We start from the raw sequence: 17032 nt of genomic DNA, 5'->3' as shown, positions 1-17032 counted from the left end.
GTGTTCCAATATCTCAGGGGTTACCACAAAGAAAGTCAAGCTATTCTCCAAAGCACCTGAAGGCAGGACAAGAAGCAACAGATGGAAACTAATCAAGGAGAGAAGCAAGAACTAAGAAGAAATTTCCTGACAGAACAATTATCAGTGGAACAACTTGCCTCCGGAAGCTGTGACTGCTCCAACACTGGATGTTTTTAAAAAGAGATTGGACAACCATTTGTCTGAAATGGTATAGGTTCCCCTGCCCTAAGCAGGGTTGGACTAGAAGACCTCCAAGGTCGCTTCCAATTGTTATTCTATTGTATTCTAAAGAAGTTTTGTTCAACCTACATTTGATATATTTTATATATATTGCAATATATTTCTGTAAAGCAACTAACTACTTTGAGATTAAGCTATAATCAGATGGCCCATTGCATGCTAGGACTTCTCAACTACATTACTTTAAAAAAATATTTAACTATGCCATTCAAGTATTGCAGGATTTTTTATTTATTTTTATCTTGCCTTTATTATTTTTATAAGTAATTCAAGGCAGTAAACATACCTAATACTTCCTCCTTCTATTTTCCTGAAAATATCAACAACGCAGTGAGGTGGGCTGGGACTGGCCCAAAGTGTGTGTGACTGGCCCAAAGTCACCTAGCCAGCCGTCATAGCTAAGGCAGGACTATAACACAGACTTCTAGTTTCTAGCCTGGTGTCGTAACCACTAGACCAAACTGGTTCTCTTGTCAATGAATGTAAAATCATTCCTGGCAAAACATAATTTAAATAACATAAGTGAAAACCAAATTCTGATAATTTCAATGTAAAAATGATTTTCTAGCATCCTATTATAAAGAAACTAGGAGAAGCAAATGTTATAGTGCCTTTTCTATCATCTTCAAATATTGTAAGCATCTTTCCATAGGAGCTTAATGTGCAAGCATCTTTATTTTTCTGCTCAATATTTATTCTAGGCATCTTGTTCTGCAGTGCATTTTGCTCTTTTGTTAACCAAACAAGGCAGTGCATATACCTCTTTCAAGACATGTCTTTAGTGTGACATGGGTTCAATTAAGATTGTTGATAAAATGTAGTTTATTAAATTATAAATCTTGTAACAAAAACAAGACACAGGATAGACGCAAACAAGCTACAGGGACCAGACAGAGAGCCAATGAAGACACCGTGACTTCTTTACAAGTAAAACTGCAACAGAAATTATTTTACATTTCATTCAGGATGATTCATCTCTCAGCTTTAGTAAAACATCTGAATTTCAGGAGTCACAACTATTTAATGTTAAAATTAAGCATCTTGCACATTTCCAAACTCTTGATCATTTCCAGTTTTTAATATTCCTTCCATACATCAATCCATGCAGATAGTTACTTAAGATACTTAATGCAACAAATAATAAACAGTTCCAAGTTGTACAGTGAATATACATTTGTCAAAAAAGGAGGATGGGTTTTAATATGGAGAGGGGCATATACTACAAAATAAAAGCAGACATTTTACAAAACTTGAGTGTTGCTAAACAGCTTCCAAACCATTAACACATGCCCAGATTTCCAAACGTTCAGTGTTCCAGACAAATTAAGAGACAGCTTTTCATGTTAGATGACCAGGTTTCCTTTCTTCCCCTTCTTCTCATATGGAAACATTTTAAAATAAGACTGCTAGGCTGGAACGCAAGGTCAATACAGACAAAATGTACAGGTATAAGACTGAATTTTAAAACCATGGCTCTAGATTTAGACTTCTGTTATCGTGCACTGTCCGTCAGGCCTTCTCGATCTCACCGTGGCATTTCCCACCCCACTGCCTGCCACTGGTCTATCCAAGGCTGGCTGGTTTCCATTCAGATGTCTCTGCTGAGCGGAGGGCACAGGCAGCTGAAACTGGGCAGACAAATCCTCACTATCACTGCTAGCATCCGATTCTGTTTCCTCTACGGAGGTGTCAACAGCTTGCATCCTACCAGAAGATAGCGATTCATGGTCTTCCTCTCCCTCACCCCTATGGCTCCTTTCAACCAAACTGTCTCCATTTATTTGCAAGTTGGCAAAAGAGTTCTCTAGAGTACTTGCCTCGGGTGATGGTGTTGCAGGACTCGTCAGCTGACCATCTAGTGTAGGAAGGGGTCTAACAGTTGCTAGAGGCTGCCCAGCAGCAGCAGCAGCACCTAGCGGTGGTATACTGTCTGCACCATCTGCAGAGCTCTCTCTTGCTAGATTGATGGCCGTAGAGTCACAGTCCAACCTAAGCCCAGCCACTCCCTTCTTGGGAATATCTATTATGTCCCGTTTTATCTTCCTGCGACGTCCATGCTCATTTCTCCTATACTGAACCATGTTCTCAAGATCTGCCACATACAAGAAACCAGCAATTAACATTTCAGTGCTCTTTTTACCTTTAGAAAATGCATCTTCCAACTCCCTACTGGTACGCTCATCGTACTGCCACCAGCCATTTCTGCCTTCATAATACCAAGCATATTCCCCATTGCCTCTACTGGCTGCTTTGAGTTCCTCGGGCGATAGCAAAGTTGGCTTATCAAGAAAGTCCTCCGGAATCTCCTGCCGACAGAGCGCACACCGCTTTCCCAACCAGGAGGCTCCTTTGACACACAGGTAGCAGAAGACGTGTTTGCAGGGCAGACTCACAGGGTGGACACACGTTTGCAGGCAGATAGCACATTCAGGAACCATAAGAGATGGTGTTGCACTCGAACATGATTCGTTGGCCTTTTTGTTTGTTGGAAGCATATTGATGGAGTGATCAAGTTCACCACAACCAGCCATCCTACAGAGAATCAAAAATATATTAATTTGACAAGATATGTCGTTTGTCTACCCTGTTTTAGAATACTGGAATAATTTAAAATGACTGAAAATGAAGGAGAACTTTCTAGACTGTGATTGTATCCACTGGCAAGGAGAAAGTTGTTAGCAAATAGTTCTCGAATAACAACCGGTCATTCAAAGAGGGCGCAAAGTGAGGGGTGGTTATGTTCCAGCTTCCAGTGTCCACCATCACACAATCCCAAGGTGGGCAACTGGTTTGCACTTACAACAGTTGCAGAGTTAGGCAGTAACAACTGTAATTTGTGACCCTCCTTGCTGGATTCCCATAAGTAAAGTCAATAGGGAAGGTGGCAAGGGAAGGTGGCAAGTTGCCACGATTCCCCATCTACTCACACCCAGTCTCCCACCAGGCAGCAGCTACCGCTGTGCTTACACCATGCCCGCCCCCAGGTGCCCCCTCTCCCACTAGGCAGCTTTGGTCGTTGGAAGCCAGAAGATAGTGGCAAGGAGATGCTCACTTAGCAACAGCGATGGGGGCCACGGAGATTGTCGCTGCTCTACAATGTAGTTAGTCACATATCAAAGCGCTTTACAACCGCATTGCTTAGCAAAGGAAATTCCAGCCCCAACTGCTATCGTAATTTGAAGACTGCCTGTATATTGTGGGCAGTGATACAAAAGATGGGTGGGTGGGGCCATAAAAACTTGTTTAGATAAATAAGCAAATGAAAAAAAAATTACTTAACGCTGGCTTATGCCTTTCTTCTTGGTTAACAATTTTAACTGAGAACATTTAATTGTTATTACCCAGTTCCTTTCATCGTTTCCCTATTTGCTTCCTTGTATGTTCACCAATTACTCAAAATCAAAACCAGCCATAGTAACACTTGGGTTTGTCTCTTTCTGTGACAGCAAAAATTGCTCAGCTACAAGATGCAGAGTTCCTTGTGAGAGAATGTCATTCATTTACACAGGGGATAATTTTAGTATGAGGGGGAGAAATAAAGAGTTCACCATGGAATGTTGAAAGCAAATTGCTAAAAAGAAATAAAACTCTTCAGTTTCTGTTTTCAATGATAGGTGAATTCAGGGGAAAAAAAGCAGGCAGAAGAAAAAGATTTAATCTTCTGCTGTAAGTAGAAGCTCACCTAAATGCAAAAAGCAAGAGCTTTTAAAGCAGGAATCAACAATCTTTCAGGGGCTGCAACACGGCTACCTAACCTTTCAGTGGGAGACAAAAGGGCAGGGACAAAGATTTGCAAAAGGATGGCACGGACATCTTTTTACTTGCTTTGTCAGGATAGGGAGGAGATGAGGGTGGCAATAAGAGCAGGAGACCTCTAAGAAGCAGACAGCTTTCAAATGCTATCTCTGAAAACTCTCCGGAAAAGAAAATAAGCAAACAAAATCTAGAAAACCGTGTCACCCATTTTTTGGCAACTCTGGAACAATTTGGGATTCTTTTCACATTTTTAAGAAAAATGAGTTTTCTTCCCAGAAACTCCCTAATCCCACTCCTAATCTTCCTCTGAAAGACATTATGGAATTATTTAATACCACCAACAAAGCTGATATTAAATTAGATTTGGCACAACAGCGAGACCAAGATGTTTTCTCTAGCAACAAGGAGCTAAAGAGCTAAAAATACTCTTAATCACGACAAGTAAGAGTATCACTAATATTTCTTCATTTTAGATTTACAAGTTGAACAAATTCTATTTAGAATCTCAGAATGTTCTCTAATAATACAGTAATGGTGAGAACTTTTACTTGAACATTACTAAATGTATATGCTGGTGTAAAAATAGTTAATAGGTAAATTCTTTTAGATGATATGATTATCCATTTTTACTTGAGTTATGAACTAGTTGGTCCTATTTTTCTTTATTCTAGTTAAGACTGGTATTTTAGGACTTCTCAGGACCTTTCAGCATGTATTACTTAAGTGACAGCAATGCATATTTTTAAAGAGTTTCGGTATTTGTATGGCTAATAATAGGCCTAGTCAGCTCTTGGGAGTTACACTATGGGTTGAAAAGGATTTCATCACCCTCCCATTATTTTTAGCAGATAAATGTAACCTGAAGGTGAAGTCAACAACTCAACATTCAGATGAAGTAGAAATTTTATGTTTTAAATGTATGCTTTAGATAAAGGATAGACTAAATAAATGTTGTTAGTGGACAGTTCAGATAGGTAGTACTGAATTGAATTGAATAATTTATTTGGCCAAGTGTGATTAGACACAATTTGTCTCTGGTGCAGTAGAACAGAAAAATGTTAATCAATAAGTTAATCATACCAATAAGAGAGGGGAGTAAAGACTAAGGATAAATAATAAAGGCAGTCCTCGATTTACAAGAGTTCATTTAGTTCAAGCGACTTGACCGTTTTTGCACACTTACAACTGTTGTAGCATTCTCATGATCAAATGGTCAAAATTCAGATGCTTCACAATTGGTTCATATTTGATAGTTGCAATGTCCCGGGGTCATACGATCACCTTTTTCAACTTTCTGACAAGCAGTCAATGGTGAAGCCAGATTCATTTAACAGCCGTGTGACTAACTTAACAACTGCAGTGATTCACTTAATAAGTATAGCAAGAAAAGTTGTAAAATGGGACAAAATTCATTTAACAAATGTCTCGGCAACAAAAAATTTGAGCTCAATTGCAAGTCAAGGACTACCTGTAATACAGCCATACAATGTGGCTAAATACATCTATGCATCAGAGAGCGCTGTGGAATTAGGTGTTCAGCAGAGTAATGGCACAAGGGAAAAAGCTGTCCCTGTGTCTAGTTGCTTTGGCCTGCAGTGCCCTGTAGCGCTGCCCTGAGGAAAGGAGTTAGAACAGTTCATGTCCAGGATGTGAGGGGTCTTCAGATATCTTCTCAGCCCTCCTTCTGACCTGTATAATATACAGGTCTTCTATGGAAGGCAGATTGCTTGCAAGTGTTCTTTTTATCCACAGGAGTCTGTACCTGTCCTGCTTGGTTGCTGTACCAAACCAGAGGTATAGAAATAGAAATTCAATCTGTTAACTGAAGGTGTATTTCTCTGCATAAAGTGAGAGGTGTGCAATTCCAATCTTATTAACAGAAGACCACACTATATGCTGCAATTCCTGAATAGATATAAACTAGTCCCAGTGATCCACATGTTGATATTTAGGTTAGACTATTATAGATACAATGCGCTTGGGAATTTATTTAAAAACTGTTCAGAAGTTCCAACTAATATAGTTGAAACTAGGACTGATAATTAAACATTCTTGCAACTTCTAAAATATTTCTGCTGCTTCACAGTTCATTTAAATGAAATTTGTAGCACTAATCTTTGGAGACATACACAGTCTCCAACATGAAAAAGTATGTCATTCTGTATTCATTATGAGTGCACTAAAAATCTTCAAAGGTCCTTTTCTTAGGCAAACTAGGCAAAAGCTCCCTACCTTTGCTTGCAGCATCCACTTTATGTGCATGTCTCCTCAGGAAGGCTTGCCAGACACCTTTAAAGTCCTTTCAGGTCACAGGGATTTATTTTTGCAAATTTATTGTCTTTTAACAATTTGTATTTACAGTAGCAAGAAAAAGTATGTGAACCCTTTGGGATTACGTGGAGTTTTGCATGAATTGGCCATAAAATGCGCTCTAAACGTTATGTAAGTCACAACAATAGAAAAACACAGTCTGCTTAAAATAATACTACACAAACATTAGCTGTTGTCATGTTTTAACTGAACATAAGATGGAAACATTCACAGTGCAGGGTGGAAAAAATATGTGAACCCTTAGCCTAATGACTTCTCCAAGAGCCAATTGGAGCCAGGAGTGAGCCAACCTTGACTCCAACCAGTGTGATGATATTGGATGTGTTGCTGACAGCTGTCCTGCCCTTTAAAAACACACACCTGTTTTGGGTTTACTGGTCTCAAGAAGCACTGTCTGATGTAAACCATGCTTCACAGAAAAGAGCTCTCAGAAGACCTACGATCAAGAATTGTTGACTTGCATGAAGCTGGAAAGGGTTACAAAAGTATCTCCAAAAGCCTTGATGTTCATGTGTCCACGGTAAGACAGACTGTCTACAAATGGAGAAAGTTTAGCACTGTTGCTACTCTTCCTAGGCATGGTCGTCCTGTAAAAATGACGGCAAGAGCACAGCGCATAATGCTTAATGAGGTAAAGAAGAATCCTAGAGTGTCAGCTAAAGACCTACAGAAATCTCTGGCACATGCTAACATTTTTGTTGACACGTCTACAATAAGGAAAACATTAAACAAGAATGGAGTACATGGGAGGACACCACGGAGGAAGCCATTGCTGTCCAAAAAAAATATTGCAGCACGTTTGAAGTTTGCAAAAGAGCACCTGGATGTTCCACAGCACTACTGGCAAAATATACTGTGGACAGATGAAACCAAAATTGAGTTGTTTGGGAAAAACACACAACACTATGTGTGGAGAAAAAAAGGCACAGCACACCAACATCAAAACCTCATTCCCACTGTAAAACATGGCGGAGGGAGCATCATGGTTTTGGGGCTGCTTTGCTGCCTCAGGGCCTGGACGGATTGTTGTCATTGATGGGAAAATGAATTCCAGTGTTTATCAGGACATTTTGCAGGAAAACGTACGACCATCTGTCCGCCAACTGAAGCTCCGCAGAGGATGGGTGATGCAACAGGACAATGACCCAAAGCATATAAGTAATTCAACAAAACAATGGCTTCCACAGAACAGAATACGCCTTCTGGAGTGGCCCAGTCAAGAGTCCTGACCTCAACCCGATTGAAATGCTGTGGCATGACCTTAAGAGAGAGATTCACACCAGACATCCCAAGAATATTGCTACACTGAAACAGTTTTGTGCAGAGGAGTGGTCCAAAATTACTCCATATCGTTGTGCAGGTCTGATCTGCAACTACAGGAAACGTTTGGTTGAGGTTACTGCTGCCAAAGGAGGGTCAACCAGTTATTAAGTCCAAAGGTTCACGTACTTTTTCCACCCTGCACTGTGAATGTTTCCATCTTATGTTCAATTAAAACATGACAACAGCTAATGTTTGTGTAGTACTATTTTAAGCAGACTGTGTTTTTCTATTGTTGTGACTTACATGACGTTTAGAGCGCATTTTATGGCCAATTCATGCAAAACTCCACGTAATCCCAAAGGGTTCACATACTTTTTCTTGCAACTGTATTTTGCAAATTATCTGTGTGATTATATACTGAATGACAACATATACAATAAAAAATGGTGAAATAAACATATAAGATGGCTAAGCAAGCTGTTCAGATTGTTTGGTTGGTCAGTTTGGAGAACAGCTAGTTTGAACATCTTTCTTGCCTGTTGTTTGGAAAAAGGGATTCATATTTTGTCTTTGTGCTGAGGTTTCTAAAGTTTTCTTCATATCAAAGCTATATAGAAAAACACTACAATTCCATTTGCAATTTACATTAGAGGACAATCTATGGTGATGGAACTTCAATAACACATTCCACGCCTCCTGGAAGATGGCCGCTCGCAGCTGATCGCGGAGATCAAAGGATGCGAGTTTGGCATGGAGCCCTGCAGGGGGCTGCTGTTCCCTAGCCCGGATGGGCGACAGGACCCTCCGAGGCTTTGGTGGAGCCCGTAATGAGCGCCAGTAGTAACAACGGGGCGGTATTGGAAAGGGATGGCGAAGCGGCAAGGAGGCAAGGCTCCCGGACTCGAAGGGGCCAAGCGGAACGGCTCGATCAGGCTGACGGTCGAATTACAACGGCCGAAAGCAACCGGCGGCACCCTACGGCAACCTGTAAAGCGGCCGAGGATGGTCGGGCTGCAACGTGCAGTTTGCAGCCTTTTCTGGCTCGCTCAAACCAGCAAAGAGCATATACCAGCCGGCAGCTGCCGATGGGATCTTGCGGCGGTCCCCAAATCAGCTGTTAAGCGGCCAGCTTGGATGCGAGTAACCGGCGGCACCCCGCGGCAGCCTGTAAAGCGGCCGGTGATGGGCGGGCTGCAACGCGCAGTTTCCAGCCTTTTCTGGCTCGTTCAGACCGGCAGAGAGCATATACTAGCCGGCAGCTGCCGGTGGGATCTTGCGGCGGCCTCCAAATCAGCTGTTAAGCGGCCTGCTTGGATGCGCGGCATGCGGAAGCCTGCAACGGACATACAACGACCTGATCGATCTCCCTTCGATAGACAAACGGTCCGGCCCTGCAGCCACCTGCGGAGGAGCTGTAACGACCTGGGGCTGCCTACAAAGGTAGCCTGGACGGCGAGGCTCCAGAATTGGTGGCTACTGCCCCCCATCTGCCCATCTATAAGATCTTCGCGCTCCCCCCCCACGACAGAGATCTGTGGGATGATGGCCACCGTCTGTAGGCTAGAGCGCCATTTAAAACCCTCCTATATCTGGTCTGGAGGGCGGAATTCACCAGGGACCACCTGAAGCTTTATTTGGAGGTGGGATGTGCCGAAAGGCCCCCGAGATAGCAGTTATCCTCTCGGGATCATAACTTTAAGTCCAGATAATCCCTCCTTCATTTTTTCACCGGAGACTGACTACAGCCCCTCGGTCGCGATGACATCTTAGGCATGGAGATAGATGAACTACCACCGCTCATCACCGGAGCTACGAAGTTATCCACCAACAGACTATGCTAGCATTCACCGGACTCTCTCTCCTCCTGCGACCTACCCGGAGCTGGATGGTGACCCCCTGAGATCCTGATCACTGTGAGAGGGTGACCATGTTCTCAGGAGCCACTACTTCAGCTCTGTGGTCTTGATATGCAGTTGTTCCTACCAGCTCGTCCTTTACTCCTATTTCCACCTCTGATGGCTTACACCAGAAGTGAGCTACTTGCCCTGAGAGCTTCCCCACTCTCTCAGAGATGGCCATCAGACCTACGCCGCCGTTTCCTTAATGACGGGTCCTGGGACCCCGAGAGGTGGCATGGCGCCAAGAAGAGGCTCTTGGGTTTTCTTTTAAAATTTTTTGAAGGGTTAGGGAGGGGGGAGGGTCAGGCCCAGCAAATCGAGGGGAAGATCCCACCGGACCTGTCTCAGCCTAAGTTGGCCAATGGTCGCGGCAATATGAGGGCCATGGAGAGTCTTGTAAACCAGGGGGATGGGACAGGGATACCGATCCCCACAGTAATTGGGAATGGCAGCAGATGGAGGAGCAGAGGGTCATATCGTATTCTGAGATCACGCCCACGCTATCTTCTTGCTGTGGCGCGCTCTGACCCTCTGGCTCCCGCTTGCTGCCCTGGGGAAGAGGGAGGTCTGACTCCTGAGCTCAGGCTGATCTATTTTAATGCCAGGTCTGTTGTGAATAAAGCTCCCCTCATCCATGACTTGATCGAGGAGGAAGGCGCAGACCTGGCATGCATCACGGAAACCTGGCTGGGCCCAGAGGGAGGGGTCCCTCTGACTGATTTATCCCCCCCAGGTTTCCGTGTGCTACATCAACCTCGAGCTCAGGGTAGGGGAGGTGGCGTGGCGATCGTTATCAGAGAGACCCTCCATCCGCGGGAGGCCACTGCCCCTCAGATAGACGGATGTGAATCCCTCCTCTTAAGGTGGGGTCCTGGTGGTCAGTTGGGCCTACTTCTGGTATACCTCTCTCCAAGCTGCACAGCAACGGTTCTACCCAAGCTACCTGACGCCATCTCAGGATTGGCGGTCGAATTTCCAAAGCTTATGGTACTGGGAGATTTTAATCTACCTTCCCTGGGCAGTGCATCAGAAGTGGCCCGAGAGTTCATGGCCTCCATGACGGCCATGGACCTTACTCAAATTACTCAGGACCCAACTCACGAGGGAGGAAACATGCCGGATCTAATTTTTGTCTCTGGGCAGTGGCTAAATGGGATGGGTGGGGTTACTCCAACATCACAACCCCTTTCATGGACAGACCACTACCTCCTGCGGTTGGGCCTCCGTCACGTCACCCCCCGATGTCAGGAAGCGGAACCGACCAGGTGGTTCCGCCCCAGGCGCCTGATGGACCCAGATAAATTCCAGATGGCGCTTGGACCGATTCCCACCTCCCTCTCCCACAACCCGGTCGAGTCCTTAGTTAATGCCTGGCAACAGGCTGCTTCGGAGGCGCTCGACCGCGTTGTCCCTTTGCGGCCTCTGACCCGGCGCAAGTCCCGACTCGCTCCTTGGTTCTCCAAGGACCTGCGGGAGATGAAGCGCCAGAGAAGGGGCCTAGAGAGCATTTGGAGAGCCAGTCGGTCCGAGTCTGACCGAACACAGTTAAGATCCTTTTCTAGATCCTATCTTGTGGCAATGAGGGTGGCAAAGCACGCCTACTTCACCACCCTCATTGCGTCCGCAGATAATCGCCCGGCCGCCCTATTTAGAGTGGTCCGCTCCCTTTTAAGTCAAGAGACGGGAGAGGACCCCCTACATGGACGGGCTGAGGAATTTAGTAAATATCTGGTGGACAAAATTGCTCAGATTCGGGCTGGTCTGGACTCTGACTGGGCAGCATCTAACGAGAGGAAAACGATGAAGTTGGCCAAGTACATTTGGGAAGAGTTCGATCCTGTGACTCCGGATGAAGTGGACAAGATCATGGGGAAACTAAGTGCCGCCACATGTTTGTTGGACCCGTGTCCCTCCTGGCTAGTCTATGCTTCTCGGGAGGTTACACGAGGCTGGCTCCTAGCAGTTATCAATGCCTCACTGAGTGAAGGGTACTTCCCTGCTGCCTTGAAAGAGGCGGTGGTAAGGCCCCTCCTCAAGAAACCGGCACTGGACCCAGCTGTTTTAAACAACTTCCGTCCTGTCTCCAACCTTCGCTTCCTTGCGAAGGTCGTTGAGAGCGTGGTGGCACGACAGCTCCCTTTGAACCTGGAGGAAGCTGAATATCTAGATCCGTACCAATCGGGTTTCAGACCGGGGCACAGCACGGAGACGGCATTGGTCGCGCTGGTGAATGATCTCTGGCGGGCCCGAGATAGAGGTTATTCTTCTGTCCTGGTCCTATTAGATCTATCAGCGGCTTTTGATACCATCGACCATGGTATCTTACTGCGTCGTCTTGAGGGGCTGGGAGTGGGAGGCACCGTTCTGCGTTGGTTCTCCTCCTACCTCTCGGACCGTTCGCAGACGGTGTTGGCAGGAGGGCAGAGGTCAAGCCCTAGGCCTCTTAATTGTGGAGTGCCTCAGGGTTCGGTGCTCTCGCCCCTCCTGTTCAACATCTATATGAAGCCGCTGGGAGAGATCATCCGTAGCTTCGGGGTGAAATATCATCAATATGCTGATGATACCCAGCTATTCATCTCCACCCCGAACCAACCCAGTGATGCCCTCGATGTGATGTCCCGTTGTCTGGAAGCGGTACAGATTTGGATGGGAGAAAACAGGCTTCGACTCAACCCGGCCAAGACTGAGTGGCTGTACATACCGTCATCTCGTTTAGTCCAAGAGGTTCCATCTCTGACTATAGGAGGAGAGATGTTACCTCCCATTGATAAAGCACGCAATCTGGGCGTCCTTCTAGATTCACGACTCAGTTTTGAAGATCACATTGGAACCGTGGCTAGGGGGGCATTTGCCCAGATTCGTCTTATATACCAATTACGCCCCTTTTTGGACCGAGATGCCCTACGTACAGTCACCCACGCACTCGTTACCTCCCGTATTGATTACTGTAATGCTCTCTACATGGGGCTGCCCTTAAAGACCACCCGGAGGCTTCAGCTGGTGCAGAATGCAGCTGCGCGGGTTGTGATGGGAGCTTCCCGATACTCCCATATTACACCCCTCCTGCGGGAGCTGCATTGGCTACCAGTTGCCCTCCGGGTGAGATTTAAGGTGCTGGTACTTACCTTTAAAGCCCTACATGGCTTAGGTCCGGGATACTTGCAGGACCATCTGCTGCCGGGAACAAATTCCCATCGTCCAGTACGCTCACACAGAGAAGGCCTCCTCAGGGTACCGTCAGCTAGGCAATGTCGGCTGGCGACCCCCAGGGGGAGGGCCTTCTCTGTGGGAGCACCAACCCTATGGAATCAGCTCCCCCCTGAGCTTCGGATAGCCCAAAACCTCCAATCCTTTCGCCGCGGCCTCAAAACACACCTGTTCCACCAAGCTGACCTAGACTGACAGGCATCTTAATTAATTTATATTTAGTATTTTTAATTCATTTTTAAATTCTCTAATTTTTTATTGCACTGATGTTCTCAATTTCATTTATCTTGATTTATGCACTTATTATATGTTTTATTGTGAGCCGCCCTGAGTCCTTCAGGAGATAGGGCGGGATATAAATCCCATCAATAAATAAATAAATAAATAAAAGTAAGTACAGGTGTAACTAGGACAAATACTAGAACTATTTAGTCTCCAAATACTAATCCAGTGAACAATTCTACTTCATTAAAATGAAGTGTTTTACACAAAAAGTCCTTTTACACTGGCAGGCTCAATTTTTTTCTGGAAAAAGTAGTGAGCTTGAGGTTCTAATATATATGGATGTCCAACAGCCAGATCAGGTCAGGTCTGCTCCTTGCTTCCAGTTCAAGGACTGTTTAGCATCTTGTTCCAAGACTGATTAAAACATATGTAAATGTAGGCAAACAATGATGCTTTGCCTATGAAAACCTGATTCTCAGAAAAATTCTAATTTTGGCTAGTGTGTTCCTGTGCTGAGCAATATAGCTTTAATGAGAGGAGTAATATAATTAGCCACCAGCTCACAGTGTCATAAAAAAGTCACAGATGAATCAAGTCACAACACTTTTTGGGTGAAAAAAAACCTGAACAAAATCAATCACTGCCCTGGCAGATAATAGATGCAGTGCAAACCTGAGTTCAAACAGGGCTGTCTCTCTCTCTCTCTCTTTGTGTGTATGTATAGTGTAGTGTATCATAAATATTAGAGCTGTGCAAATCAATTAAAATTGTTAAAACATCTTGTGTGTTTTGCCATCATGTCATCCTTTGAGACATATTCTTCAATTTCCCTTTCTTGCTTACATGGGTTTTTTTGGTGCTTGCCATCCCGTACTAATCAGGCCAATAATAGTTACTTTTTCATGATCAACCAAGATAGGACAGGTGTTGCTATGTGCTTTGACATACTCTTCAATTCATATACAAAACAGTTTTCATTCATTCACAAAACTGAACTAACCATGACTATATTCTATCCCCATGTTCCCTTGCATCTTGTGTGTGGAGGATTTTTTAAAATTGCAATGTTGAAGTAAGAAAATATTTAAAGATTGATTTTTTAAAACGGCTCAGAACAGGAAAAATGTTTGAATTAAAATGTTAGTACAACATATTGACATTCTTACCTTTTCTTACTATTATTGCTATTCTTGGAACATGTTGTAAAATTAATAGTTCATCTTTTAATCAAAGCAGAATGTTCTGTTTTCCAATTACAAGTTTATTCTTGCATGCCGCCACAGTTCAACTGAAACAGAATAGCAAAATAAAGTATTATTAAAACCAAAGCAACCAATTATTTATAAGTATATTTATATTTCATCTTCTATACATGTATTCGCAGTGGTTTATATTTTATGGGTTATAACAAAAATGTTGGCAAGAGAAAAATTGAATAAGGAAAAATAAAAAGTATCAGCAATTTCAATATTGTTTCATTATAATTAGGTTGCATGTTCACTGCACTTGACAGTTCTTGGCAGAAGCTCCATTCTTTAACATTTTTTACTAGATACATCAATGCCTGCATGTTTGTGAACAGGAATGTACAACATTCATGCCTTTTTAGTTTGATCATTACTAACTTTCATCTGCTTTACCTTCAGCTTATTCTTTTGGAAAACACTGTAACCTATGCTAATGATTGAAATGTTTGCTGTTATGGTTTTTTTTGTAGTTTCTATTTTTAATAATGCTACATGTCTAAACAGCTAACTAAAAACAGTACATTTTATTTGCTATGAGAAATACACTGAAAGATAATTTTTATTAAATTTTTCAATTGCCTACACAGATTTGTTTAGTGAATTTTTATTGCATAAATTAGGCTTATCTCATATGTATGAAGCTAAATAAAGTTAGGAAACTGATGGGTCTTACAGAAAGTTTAATTGTAATATATATCGTATATACTTGAGTATAAGCCGAATTTTTCAGCCCACTTTTTGGGCTGAAAAAATCCACTTCGGCTTATACTCCAGTGAACAAAAAAAAAGAACTGTCCCTTCGTTCGGGCCAGGCTGCTGAGAGAAGGGAGCGGCAGAGCCTTACAGAGCTGGTAGAGGTGGCGGCAGTCCAGCGTTGTTTCTCCCCCTCGTGCGTGCGTGTGTGTGTCAGACCCACGGGAATGGCTGGTAGGGAAGCGGCATTCCGGCATTCCCCCCCTTCCTGTGTGTCGGGCCCACGGGGCTTGACACACAGAGAAACGCAAATGCCGGACTGCCGCCACCTTTACTAGCCATTCCTGCGGGTCTGACACACACACACACACACACACACACACACACACACACACACACGCACGAGGGGGAGAAACAACGCTGGACTGCCGCCACCTCTGCCAGCTCTGCAAGCCTTTGCTGCCCCTTCTCTCCGCTGCCTGGCCTGAACAAAGAGGAGCCGAAGGGAGCAGCTCTGCAAGGCTCTGCCACTCCCTTCTCTCAGCAGCCTGGCCCGAACGAAGGGACGCCCCTTCGTTCGGAACAGGCAGTGGAGAGAAGGGGCGGCAGAGCCTTGCAGAGCTGGTAGAGGTGGCGGCAGTCCAGCGTTGTTTCTCCCCCTCGTGCGTGTGAGTGAGTGTGTGTGTGTGTGTGTGTGTGTCAGACCCGCAGGAATGGCTAGTAAAGGTGGCGGCAGTCCGGCATTTGCGTTTCTCTGTGTGTCAAGCCCCGTGGGCCCGACACACAGGAGGGGGGGGACGCCGCTTCCTTACCAGCCATTCCCGCGGGTCTGACACACGCACGCATGCATGAGGGGGGGAAACGCCAGACTGCTGCCACCTCTACCAGCCGTTCCCGCAGGTCTCACACACACACACACACACACGCACGAGGAGGGAAACAACGCTTGACTGCCGCCTCCCTAGCAGACCTTCCCTGCGGGATGTGCTGCCAGGAAGCCTGGCAGCCTGATGAGCGGACCCTGCGAACCGCGGCCCGAGCCAGCTCCGGGATGCTGCCAGAGTCAACGAGCGGCTCGTCGTGGCACAGAATATAGATATGTTGCTAAGAAGGGGCCAAGCTTATACTTATACTCGGCTTATACTCGAGTCAATAACTTTTTCCAGTTTTGGGGGGTAAAATTAGGGGTCTCGGCTTATACTCGAGTCAGCTTATACTCAAGTATATACGGTAATTAAAAACAGCCTTGGACACTGCTTTCCATACTAAAGTTTCTTGTGTGGTACATGGAACTATTTAACGAGCATATATGTGTATGTGTTTTAAATAACTACTAACAAGCAAAACAAATGTTATATATCTTTTCTGTAGGTATTTCTGTTCTCAAAAAAAATGGTTAACTCAAATAATCCAGTACCACTTTTATACAATGAAAGAGAACTACTGTTAATATTTTTCAATGCAGCACTTTATGTTCTTTATGTATCTTATAATTTACATTACACTTTTTTTATTCAATTCTATATTATTTTCAGCACAGACAGGAGGTACAGTATTTCAAACACTTTAATATTTAGCACTTTCTCAATGATGCTTTGTCCAGTTCAATAAAACCTCTCAGTTGCTGTTTTGTTTTTCTGTCTCACACTGCTCTCTTTGTAGAATCTCTATGTTGGAGATTCAGATGAGAAATTTTTATAAAATTTCAAAGTGAAAGCAAATCACAGTTGTGAAGTTGAACAAATCAATTATGACATGTTTAGCCAATTCCTAATTTTTCATCCTTTTATAAGTTGCTGTATTATGAGATATTCAAGTAATAATTTCCAACCTAAGGTTAACAGTTTGTCAGGAAAGAAGGGTATTGAAATAATTCATTTATTTATTAATAAGATTTATAAGGTCACCCAACTCAAACAGTGTGATCCTAAGTGGCATACAGCATAAAAAGCAAATATCTCCCCAACTCAAATCGCATTAACATTAAAATCTGCACTATGTAAAGTCATATAAGGTTGACTAAGCAACAGAACAGAACAATCAAAAGGGGACTCTCAGTAAACTGACCACTAATTCCACGTGGAAGAACCAAATCTTAATAGCTTTTCTAAACACAAGCAAAACTGTATCAGAGATCGTTCTGGAGAACAA

The 17032-nt window shown here is 44.0% G+C and overlaps 1 protein-coding gene across 2 annotated transcripts in view; it reads right to left on the bottom strand.

The window, feature by feature from the left end:
- Positions 1-1318: 1318 nt before the first annotated feature.
- RNF146 (ring finger protein 146) overlaps positions 1319-17032 on the bottom strand; it is a 20054-nt gene continuing 4340 nt past the window's right edge. For both annotated transcript variants that reach the window (XM_081327106.1, XM_081327107.1), the window contains exons 2-3: positions 14108-14229; positions 1319-2793 (exon numbers count right to left, since the gene is read on the bottom strand). In XM_081327106.1, the coding sequence (XP_081183232.1) occupies positions 1743-2792 (1050 nt within the window). In that variant the 5' untranslated portion in view covers position 2793; positions 14108-14229 and the 3' untranslated portion in view covers positions 1319-1742. The remainder of the gene's footprint in view (positions 2794-14107; positions 14230-17032) is intronic.

The sequence above is a fragment of the Vipera berus genome (genome assembly GCF_964194415.1).
Source record: "Vipera berus genome assembly, chromosome: 1".
Taxonomy (NCBI): Eukaryota; Metazoa; Chordata; class Lepidosauria; order Squamata; family Viperidae; genus Vipera; species Vipera berus.
Note: the sequence above shows the minus strand (reverse complement) of the source record. Positions and strands in the feature narration are given on the sequence as shown.